Raw genomic sequence first — 12106 nt, forward strand, 5'->3', positions numbered from 1 at the left:
ATGCAGCCATCGATTACGTTTTTAATCATAACTCATCAATGAATTTACCTGCAAACGATATTCTACTGCTAAATGGTATGCTTAGATATGCTTATCATGTCGTTTGCTATCAGAAACCACGAAAAGTTGAAAAACTTACTTTTTTTAAGACAATAACTCACGAGGGAAATGTATGTAATATGGGTCTATTGTCCCCAAATTGGGTCTATTTATGGATGCAACTTCGTCCTATCTTGTTTGATCCTCAAAAAAACGCTCTTGGTAACGTTTTCTGATGTATTTTTTTTTTATCACTATCACTGTTAACTTAATGCTCTTCATTCCTCAAAACATTTCTTAGAGAAAATTTTACGAAAACTACATTAAATCACTCAATTTAAAAATTAAAAATTAAAAATTTCGCTTATCGTCTTTTGACCGCAGAATATCTAAATCAGAACATTGTGTTCGTTCCTTATCATCCAAATGCAAAACAACATTGTTGACGTTACTCTTATTGCTATATGCTGTCAAATGAATTTCATGGGCCATAGTTAGGAACATAGAAAAGAAATGTGTCCCTAAAGTTGGGTCCATGTTTTACTTGTGAAAACGTTGTTAAACAATTAAAATAAACATAAAATATTCAAACAGCAACTGTAAGTTTTACGTCTAGTGTGTATTATCAGGTAATTCCAATCAATAAATGCCATAATCAGGCCATTTGATGATCGTCAGTCAACCTTCCCATCTTAACCTTATAAGTCATGGCGGCTAAAAACTCCGAACATTGTGATATTCTCAACCAGTTTTATTACTTACGAGAGCTGAAAATGTATTGAAATGTTGTGATATAAATTGATTTGTGTGTGGTACACATTTATCAACCATCAGTGATCAATATTTTCCTTATTTTTTGTGTAATATTCCTTAATTAATTATTTATTTGCGTGATAGGCCGAATGAAAGGACTAGACCCACATTACATACCGTAACCCTATCTGTTGGTAAGTATTTAAAAGTTTTCTAGCGAGCGGATTGCAGATAAGTTTTACTCAAACCGCATTGTCAATTAGATTATAATTATGATGGGAGATCGTCAAATTACATTTTATACATTCTTATTTGTGTTTGAAAAGTTTAACCAATTTCCCACCGTGCATTTCAACTGACCATCCGATAATGCTTTAAAAGTAACAGTATAAAGAGCATAATGAAAACAATCGAATGACGCCAGAAGTAACCTGAAGGCTGGAAGATAACGAATCTAGTGTGATCCAGTCCAGTTGAATTACTAGGCGTGCTTCTCGTCAATGGAACTTGCCTCCCTCCTTGCCAGGCTACGTGAGATTAGATAATATTTTTTTTCGTTTAGGGGGGTGTATTTTTTGATGAAATGCGAAAATATTCTTGGATATCTTTCTTATTAACTTTCTTCACGCCTTGCAGTTCTGCTATTGAGTCATATGTTTTGCTAATGAGGTTGTTACACAAACTGAAACTGATAAAGCAGCTTGAGTTGGAACTAATCACACTTTTATTACCCAACTATTATAGTTCGATATTGACATATATTGGCGGCAAAGAAGGAAGTAATCTGAGCACCCAGGACTTGTGGGAATTCCCAACACCCGTCCGTTGGCAGATAAGATTAGCTGGCGGATCTAATTTATACGCGTTAGTACGATATCGCGTTGCTTGTAGTGTTTTGCTCCTATGGAAGAGGGCAGAATGAGTACAGTCAAAACATTACTCAAGTAGAGCAAACGGCACAAATTGGCGCACGTGCATCAAATTCATTAGCACAAGAATGCATTCCAATGGTGAGAACATTCACCCAAATGAGCCTCCATTAACTTTTCAACGGGCACAATGTTAATTGCAATAGTTTGTGGCTGAATTGCACGTGAATCCACCTCGATAGAATAGAGTAGGTAATCAGTACGGCTGCTTAATGGTGGTCAATTAGTTCGGAATGTTGCTATCTTATCAAATCTCCGATGGCTTTGGACAATCGGTCACACTAGGTGAGCTCTTGGTGCAGGCTATACGTTGGCATTAGTGGGTCAGTAATGGATCCGAGCTTGATGGAAAACGAAATATAATAACAGAGTCGGATAAATAATTTACGTTCAATGGAGGGAACCCACGATATTTCAATTATAATCATTATTAGGTTTAATTATGAAATTCTTTCACGAATCTGTAACACCGAAATAATGTGTAAATATGTTTTCTGATTAGACCAGACGAGGCAACTGGGTATAGAATGATTTTCATGTTTAGTTAGCAAGCACGGGAAAATATGTTAGAATAATTTGTATTGGGGATTGTGTTAAAATTTGAACATGCAACTGACGATTTGAAATCGCGGATGGGCGGTAGTGTGGTTCGAGAGCACATCTTTTACGTTCGTAGTGGACCATTTTTCGTTTGAAACGACTTTTACTCAGCTGAAGGCCGTCATCACGACCGCTTGGCCCTGTAACGAATCCACGTTTGCCGCCAGCGTCAGAAACTATTCAGGTGGACGCTCTCTGGAATCCACAGTAACCCATCTTGATGATGCTTTGCAGTGTAAAATCTACCACCGACCGCTAGCCTTTTTTTTTTTCCTTTGGTTTGTTTTTTCCATCGATCTTGTTTTCCGTGCTGAGCACCAATGCTACCGACGTGCCAGGAAGGCAGCTCCCACACCTGGACCCTACCTATCGACCCATCAACTCATGAACCGGGGACCAACGGCTTTACTTCCCATCCGAAGGAAGGCGTGATGAGAGATGTTATGCATCAGAACATCCCGGCGGTGCCGACTGGGATTGAACCCAGGCCTGCTGGGGTGAGAGGTAATCACGCTTACCACTACACCACCGGCACCGTTGACCGCTAGCCTTGATTTCCTAAAACTAGGAAGACAGCTATTTTTATTATCAATGGCACCCATAGTTTATGCGTTTCACTTCAAAAGGGCATTTTTTGCAAAATCATACAGATTGAAAATAAAAATGTATACAGCCATATTTACAGGTTGTTGATATCGTGTCTATTTTTCGAAGATTGATATTGCGGTATTGAGCAGGAATTAAAACCGTTAATTTCACTGCTGTTCGTATTTTAATTTTAAAATCAATTCTAAAGAGCACTAAACATCCAAATGTGGTTCAAAGTGCGATAGTCAAAGTAAGCCATGTCCATTAGAACGGTTCTGCCTCAAATTCTGGAGTTCTCAAACACCATTAGTGAACCAATTATCGAAATTACCAGACCACTTTATCTATTACTCGCTGTTTGAACTTCTCCGGTTGCCGGCGCTGAACTCTGTGTCATATCACTGCATCTCATAGTAATTGTTTCTAGGCATATTTATTTTATACACAACGTAGACTATCTGATGTGTAAAGTAAATGTGTTGTGTGGTTATCATAAACGAAAAGGAACCCAAATGGTCGCATCGAACCTTCAATCATGCCATTGGAACGATCACTTCCATTCAATCCAAGTCGCATGTTGATGTTAGAGGTTTTTTAGATTTGATTTAAAATAAAAATACAATCAGCAGCAAAAGTATCGGATGAAACTCCTAGTTTGAAAAAATACCATAGCTACGGAAAAACGTATTTTAAATCCTAAAACGATATGCACCATGCATCATGAATTCACTCCATAGTTAAGTTCATAAATGCCCTACCTTTGCGTGACACAAATCAACATTCATCCCAGCTTACCACCTAGAAGAGCATTTCAAGTTTCCGTAAGTACTCTTCACTAGGCTAAAAATAACACCCACTCCGACATTCCTCGAGAGTCCCCTCGAAAGCGTTGCCCAACACACTACTAAAAACTATAAACCCGAGATGTCTACACTACCCATAATCGCATAACGGTCCCATATGCATATGAAATCAAGCAATCATGGGACTGATGTGCGATTATGGGCAGAGTAACACGTAGCTACTCATCCCCCATGTACTTACAGGATATGAGTCGAGTGGTTCCTCCTCGGGCGTTAAAGCTAGTGACGATTGTCGGTGGCCGTATCTCCCCGAATTGCTTGATGTACCACCTGCGAAAATAAAGAAGAAAAAAAAAACGGAAATAAATATTAGCGCAACATGAAATCATGGCACTGGACGGGAAACAAACAATAAACCACCATGTGTACGAAACACGCAGATTTCGGTTGCCTCATCGATGCAAGCGCATCAATTTTTTATAACAAATTTTGAATCGGAATTTTTCACGGCTCATCACAACATGTTTACATAATACAGCAATTGGGGGCTCAATTCACGATCATCCTCGAACAAAAAAAAATCTACAAAATGGTATTACGTATACGAGTCATGTTGCGTACCTACTGGGAGGATGGAGCACAGGAGAAAAGATTCATTGATGATGTTCCGACAACGATTGATGAATGGTCAGTGGCTGACCAGAGCGCAACAAGTGAGAAACAAACGAAGAAAAATCGATAGGAGTTTGGCAGCAAGTGGTATTACTGGTATGAACTGAATTCATCACCGGTAGAGGCCAATTATGATGCAGTCAGTGGAAAAGTGGCGATCATTGGGTATTAGTTGAAGTAACTATTGATGCGTGTCTAATTTCGGAAGCTCGGTGAAATGTGTGCTTCCCGGAGATGTTTTTTTTTTGTTTTCCCACTTGATTACAAAATGATTATGTGACGTTGTGGGTGTATGATTTTTTGAAGGCTTGTGACGAGTTAGATGGAATTCAAAATACTTGTTATTTAGAAAAACACTTGAAACCATAGTTAACTTCAAACATCGTGTTGGTTTTTATCATTCTGAATTGTACACTCATACACCAACTTAGTACTGATTGAAGCACTCTTACAGTTTCAAAATGCATTGTTTACAACATATAAAATGCATTATTTACAAAAGCTGATACGTCCCTTAGAAAAAGTAATCGAGAATTGTTGTTTTATTATGTAGCAGACCAAGGGGTTAGCCTCTCCGCATAGTGTGTCAAAAACAATCTTGGGCACACCTGGGCACAGTCATTGGCCCTGTTTGGCACCCATGGTTACAATTTTTCTGATATTTAAAGATGGCAACACTGAAATTTTTCTGCTCCTGAGCAGTGTGCATGTGTCAAAATTTGTTATTGATGTTGCCACAATACAATCCATTTATTTCAAATCACTACCGTAAACCTCCACCAAGTCTTACCATGTATTCTCCTAAATCGAATTGTCAGCGCCCATCCTAATGCCTTTCCAAAGAAGTGTGTACATCATTTAGCGCCGGACTACGTACAATCATCTCGACAACCCAGTATGAAGAAATCAGGGCAATCGTTTGCATACACAAAACCAACATACCGAAAAAAATGCTCATCCAAGATAGTTTATCACCCAAAGTTCTCATCCCTCCCGGGTTCATGATATCCTTTAGCTCCGTTATCAAAATCGTTACACAGACTTTCGTCACGGCAGTCCCGTCCATATTTCCTTCTATATGGGATCTATACGTTCATGAGATGAACAGAAGACAAAGAACAGCTGACAGCGGTGTCGTGACCGGACCCAGGTTTCCAGCCTCGGCCACGGCTACACAGCTGCGGCTGCTTCCAATGCTACTGCTGTTCTTCCGGTTGCTGCTTTAGTTGCTGCTGTTCCTTCTGCTGGTCCGTCTCCAACATTCTTTTGACGAATTTTGGAGGAGAGGAGACGGACCAGCAGAAAGAACAGCAGCAAAAAAAATCAGCAGCAGCATTGGAACTAGCCGCAGCCGGGGGAGCATCACTAATTTGTGTAGCCGTGGCAGAGGCTGGAAATTTCGGTCCGTGTAGCGTATTCAAGGATTTTGAACGTTCCTCAAAGCTACCCAAACAACCCGTGTCCCGTTGGATAGACATACGATTTCGGAAATGACCGCGTTGATCGAACAGATTTCCACGAAAATGTGATGTATCAAATGCGTACTTTACGAATCTGTTATTCATTTTTAACACACCTCTTATTTTCACTTAAATACTAATACTAAACTTTTTAAAGCGGTCTGACCACGAAATAGGATCCTCGGAAAATTTTAGCCCGATTTCAAATAAAAAAAATATACTTAAGTGCATTGAAGACCAAAAATTGTTTTTTTTTTTTAATTTGCATCCCTTGCGAACAAAAACGTTCAAAATCGTAAAGAGAGACGCATGGTGCTGTTTGGAAAACTCCATAATTAGATATTCCTAGAACACTTTCTGATCGGTTTTGACCAACATATCTAACTGATATTCGAAAGATATTATAAAAAATAAAAATTTAAATTTTCAAAAAATTTATTTTACCGGTACATTAAAGAAATCTTGATCAAATTATCAGATATATTTCAGAAAATATTCCTGAATATCCCTGGATTACTTTATTATCGGTCATGACCAACCTACCTAGCTGAACTTACCAGTGATTTAAATATAAATTAATATTATCCACAAAAAATCCATTTTACCGAAGTGTATTCCAGGGATATCCAGGAATATTTTATGAAAGATATTTTTTATTGGTAAAGTTTTCTCTATTGTACCTTCGGTAAAATTGAATTTTTGAAAATAATATTAATTCTGGGAACGGAAATGTTGTACCTACTCCATCTTGGTCATCTTGGTTTTCGAAAAACAAGAGCTGTCAAAATTCCGGGTTGCCAAACCAGGCATTATTGAACAAAACAAAAGCCAGTTCAATGACTTCTCGGCACTGCCAGCACAGCTGCGGCACACTGAGGCACATTGAGAAAAAAGATGGCGCAAAATAAGTGTGTAGAGTGACCACCCCTTGGTGGCAGGCATAATGATATATCATGCCCAAAGAAGTCGAGAAAATTTGCAACCTGGAAGATCTTCTAGACCGGTCTGGTAATATAATCGGTCGCTCTGGAGAAGGCTACCTAAGGTCCCAATTTGATGTCAAAAGCTACATACTTTTAGGATAATAAATGTTTCATTACTTCGATATTACTTATATGTGTCATTCCATCTCAAGTGTTTACAAAGTTGTGCACAATGTTTCAACCAAACAATCAAACGATCGCGCACGGAACACAAAACTATGATCCTCAAAACACCCCCAAAACCTCGACTAGGGTATTATTTCTAGAGATAAATGTGTTAAATATTTTGAACCTCCTAACACCCTTAAAACCTTTATTAGAGCATTATTAAAAAAAATAAACACGATTTAAGAATTCGAACTGCAAAACACCTCTCAAATCGCGATTAGGTCATTATATATTGAGAAAAATGGGATTTAAGATTTCAAGCCTCAAAACCCCTTAAATCTCTCTCCATTGTTTGAGGAGATAAACGCGAATTCGAACCTCAGAACAACCCTAAAATCTCCTTAAATAATGCCCTACTCGAGATTTTAGGGATGTTTGGAGGTTCAAAATCTTTAATTGCGTTTATCTCCTTAAATCAGGAGATATTTGCGATGTAAGATTTTACGTTTTTTTTTACTTTATTAGAGAGATTTTTAGCCGTTGGCTAGTTCATATCTATAAAATAGAAGGCCCTAGGGGAGTTCTGCCTGAAAATTTAGTTACGGAGTTGGCTTACAATTCACATGTACTCAAATAGAAGCAATTAAAACAGATTCCAGTAAAAAGACTAACAATACAGGCAACGAGAAAAAAAAAACACAATCTGGTACATCAAAGTTATGCAGTGTTTTGAAAAAAGATCGGAGCTCCACCGTAGGAAGGGTAATCCGGCAGAGATGTCCCGTCAGCCAAAAGAAAGTTAAAAGGACCTAAATGTTTTTGTATAGACCAGCGCCCTTGAGGAAATAAAAAAACTGTCGCTAAGGTGGAAGGTTCGTCGCCCAGTATGTCCCTAATGCTGTTGGGAAGTGCGTACTGTTCCCGTAGTTGTTGGTATTGCAGGCACAGGCATAGGATGTGTTCCACCGATGCAGTGGTTCCGCAAACGTAGCACATTCTGTGGAACTGCGTCCCACCAAAACTATGTGAGATCCTTGTATGGCCTGTCCTAAGACCACCTTCTGGTCCCGTAGTTTCGACATATTCGTCCACTTGCTCCTCGTTCCTTTAATTCTACGGATGAAGAGGGATTAGGATTGGCACCACTCTGCTTCCCAAGCTTCCCATATTTTGCTGACTATCCATCGCTTTATGTCCTGTAGTGGCACTTCGTCGGTGTAACGGGGGCCAGCTGGTCCAGACCCTGCCAGGCTGTCGGCTTCGCTATTTCTTGGGATACCGCAGTGCCCAGGGATCCAGGAAAACACCGTGTTCCGAGGTGTGGCCTCCACAATAGCCTGTATCCAGGGGTGAGTCAGGGTCTCAGATGTTAGGGCTTGTATTACGCTGTACGAATCCGATAGCACCAGTATGGGACGGTCCGAGGGTGTTGTAACGGCAACAAGGATGGCCGCAGCTTCGGCGGAGAAAACCGAGCATTGTGGCGGTGGCGATGCACGTTATCTCAAGACCGTACAGTAGGCGACTATCGATGACGGCACTTGCAACCCGGAAACGAGTATCACGATTGTTAGACCGGTGGGGGCGAGAGATGGTGCGGATCAAGTTGATCCTATTGCGGCAGTCGTTCTTGATCGCCTTAAAGTGCTCCTCGAAGTTGAGGGACCGGCCAAAGAGTACCCCCAGAATACGGGACCGTCTTCTTCAGTGGTATGGGCTGGCTTTGAACTTTGATAGGTGACCCGCTGACATGGTGCCGGTATGGACACACGTGGCACCTGACGCTTTTGGTGGTCGAAAGCTGGAAACCTACCGCGCTGGCCCACCTGGCTACAGTGGAGACTGCTGCCTGGGCCTTGATCCTGTTACGTGCTGCTATTGGGCCGGTAGTTACGATAAGTACATCGTCAGCATACACGAAAATGTAAACATTTTTCGGCAGTCCTCCAAAAACTCCGTTCATGGCCACTCGGAAGAGGGTAACGGTGATATTTGAACCTTGTGGGACGCCCGTCTCTTCTCTGAAAAGCTGGAACCTCGTGTTGCCAACTGCGACTCTGAAAGAACGATCGGTCAGGAAATTTTGGATGAAGTGAACCATGAGTCCACACAGCCCCCAGTTGACAAGCTGCTCTAAGACGAGGGACGTCCACGTCCTGGTGAAGGCCTGAAATCTCAAAAGGCCTGAATGATTTAAAGAGATAATTGCGAATTACGGTATTGAACCTCCAAACGACCCTAACCCAACCATTATTTATGGAAATAAATAAGATTTTAGAATTTCAACATTAAAACACCCCTAAGACCTCGATTATTTAAAGAGATAAATGTAATTTAAGATTTCGATCCTCAAACCCCCACTCAAATCACCACCATAATACATAATACATTATAACATCCGAGGGGGACGACTCTATCTACGATGCACGAAGATCATAGGTATGAAACGAATCAATAGATTTTTCATTCAATGGAAGGAGATTTAAACCTCCTAAACGCTGGCTAATATATCTTCAAATTAAAATAATTTCAGCTTGGAAATTTCTTTTGTTTGCAATAACATCAAAGAATCGATGTTGCGCTATCTACAACTTGCATGTACAAAATCATGCAAAAGCTAGAAATAAAATGATATAATAATGAAATAATATGTTATGCTGTTTAATATATATATTTTTTCGGAATCAGCAGTATATTTGTCAACGTCACGGTTAGCTCAACTTAAATATCATATTATTTATTAAATAACATGAACTGGTCAATAAAAAATGGTGCTTTGAACATAGTACTTCATTGAAATGTAGAAATATAGGCAGCTTCAAATGCTATGGCCTTTTATCTGAAATAATCTTAAAAACAGACATGTGACCGTACATTTTAATTTATCAGCAATCAATTTCATCTGTCAAACTAGGAACACGTCAAATACATCTCTAACTTCACAACGCAGCTTGCATAGAGATTAGTAACGTTTAACGCACGCACACTAGCGGGAGCAACGCCGTGTAAAGTTGTTTATTATTTTCCTCTGGCTAACCTAAACAATGTATGAAAATAGATCTGTCAACCGGACGTGAAAATTTCTATACAAGCTTTTTCCATTCCATTCCACGCCTCTCCCGGTTGTGCCATCCAACACAATTCACAGAAAAATAAAAACCACCCTATAAATAAAAATGACAATAAACTAACGATAACCGAAACGATAGAACTATTAAACAAATGGTTTGGATGATACCCCGAACACGTCGGTAAGCAAAATAACCAAAACAATTTTATTAGGGCACTCGGTAGATCAAACCAATCTGCGGAGAATACTCTCTCACACTACTACATATTTCGTTGTCGATTTCGAAAAGCTGCAAGGGACTATGCATAAATGACGTAGAATTTTAGGAGGGACGCGGAGTGAGTTGTTTCAGAAAAATACGCTCTCTCCCCTCTCAGGGGTCTAAAGTTGGTAAAAAAAAACTATGCTACGTCATTTATGGCTGCTCTCCCTTGCTACGTAGTACCTGCCCTAAAAATGCTGTATATTAAAATGAAAACAGTACGATGATGCTTCCGTAAGTAGCGCCACTTCTTGCTGAACATGGATTAGTTTGCTAAATTAAAATTTGTAAATGTTTATCATAAATAAAGTTCACATTTTAACATAAAATTATTCGGATGAATTACAACCTGCACATTGAACGTGGCAGTTCAAACAAGTAACATAGTATCTTCAAAATTAATTTTTCTTAAAAAGTTCGAATCTAACAAAAAAAAACATGCATGCATTTAGCCGCACTGTTGAAAAAGTAAAAGACATTCAAATTTTTCATGAACTGTTGATTATTTAGTACTTTGTGACTCCTCCTTCATTATTAAAGCTGGGTTTAGACTAGGCAAGTCAATTGATCAAGTCAGTTGAATTCAATTGGCTTGAAAAGTTGAGCCTGTTTGAACTTTTTTCAATTCAAGTGAGTTGATCTAGTCAGTTGAATGGCATGCATGGTTTACACGTTCAATTCGCGTTCAAGTCAGTTGAATTCAACTAACTTGATCAATTGACTTGTCCTGTCTAAACCCAGCTTAATGATTTCAAAGATTCACTTGGGCATTGAGATAACACGATTCTGGATTGTTTGTGCGTCGATTTGCTCCCAGCATTCCCTTATGCACACTTTGAGGTCCACGGTGTTGAACTGACGTCTATTTGCGTAAACCTTTTATGCCATTATCCCCCAAAGGTTCTATTTATTTATTTTATTTATTTATTTATTTATTTCGTCAACCAACGTAGACTAGTACAATTAATACAGTTTTGTTTTCTTAAATATATATTTATATAAAAAAAGTAGTGTCAGCTTTCTTGTCTTTTCTTTTATGAGTTGTTATTTCTTATGGAATAAAAATATTGCTTTAGTTTATGCCGAGACATTGTTAAGTCAATGGTTTCGCAGTGTTTATTGTAAGAGGCCATCATGCGGTTTAATGGCCCATATTTTGCATAATTTGTGCGATGATGTTTTATGGCAAATAAATTTCGATTTCGGAGTTGCCGAGTGGGTGCATGGAAATTTAATTTTGATAAAAGTTCTGTTGAGTCAATTCGCTGCGAAACGATATCATTTACCAATGAAACCATTGCATATTCACGACGCTCTTTTAATGTTTGTATGTTTATAAGCATGCAGCGTGCTTCATATGATGGAAGAGGAAATGAAGTCCAACCTAATTTACGAAGAGAGTATAATAGAAATTGTTTTTGTACTGATTCTAATCTTTCTTCGTGCGTGATTGAAAATGGAGACCATACAATGCTGCAATATTCCAGTATTGACCTCACATAGGCAATATATAGTGTTTTAATTGTGTAAGGGTCCTGAAAGTTATAGCAAAAGCGCTTGATAAAGCCTAGCATGTTATTTGCCCTGTGAATAATTGTATTGTAATGGTCTATGAAAGTTAGCTTAGAGTCTAAGATAATTCCTAAATCCCTAACTCTTTCACATTTGTCTACAGTTTGATTTCCTAATGCAATTGAAATATTTGAAGTTGTTCTTTTTCTACTAAATGATATTAAGTTACATTTTTTTACATTCAATTCTAGTAGACTTTTTTTGCACCATATGTAGAATATGTGTATTTCATTCCGGAATATATTGATGTCTTCTTCATTTCTTATT

General features: G+C 38.8%; 1 protein-coding gene across 3 annotated transcripts in view; it reads right to left on the reverse strand.

Annotated features, from left to right (window-relative positions):
- Pde8 (phosphodiesterase 8) overlaps nucleotides 1-12106 on the reverse strand; it is a 379861-nt gene that overhangs the window by 77312 nt on the left and 290443 nt on the right. For all 3 annotated transcript variants that reach the window (XM_065233901.1, XM_065233902.1, XM_065233903.1), the window contains one exon: nucleotides 3954-4042. In XM_065233901.1, the coding sequence (XP_065089973.1) occupies nucleotides 3954-4042 (89 nt within the window). The remainder of the gene's footprint in view (nucleotides 1-3953; nucleotides 4043-12106) is intronic.

Source organism: Ochlerotatus camptorhynchus, unplaced genomic scaffold, assembly GCF_037179485.1.
Source record: "Ochlerotatus camptorhynchus isolate MF236.1 unplaced genomic scaffold, CSIRO-AGI_Acam_v1.1 ptg000423l, whole genome shotgun sequence".
NCBI lineage: Eukaryota > Metazoa > Arthropoda > Insecta > Diptera > Culicidae > Ochlerotatus > Ochlerotatus camptorhynchus.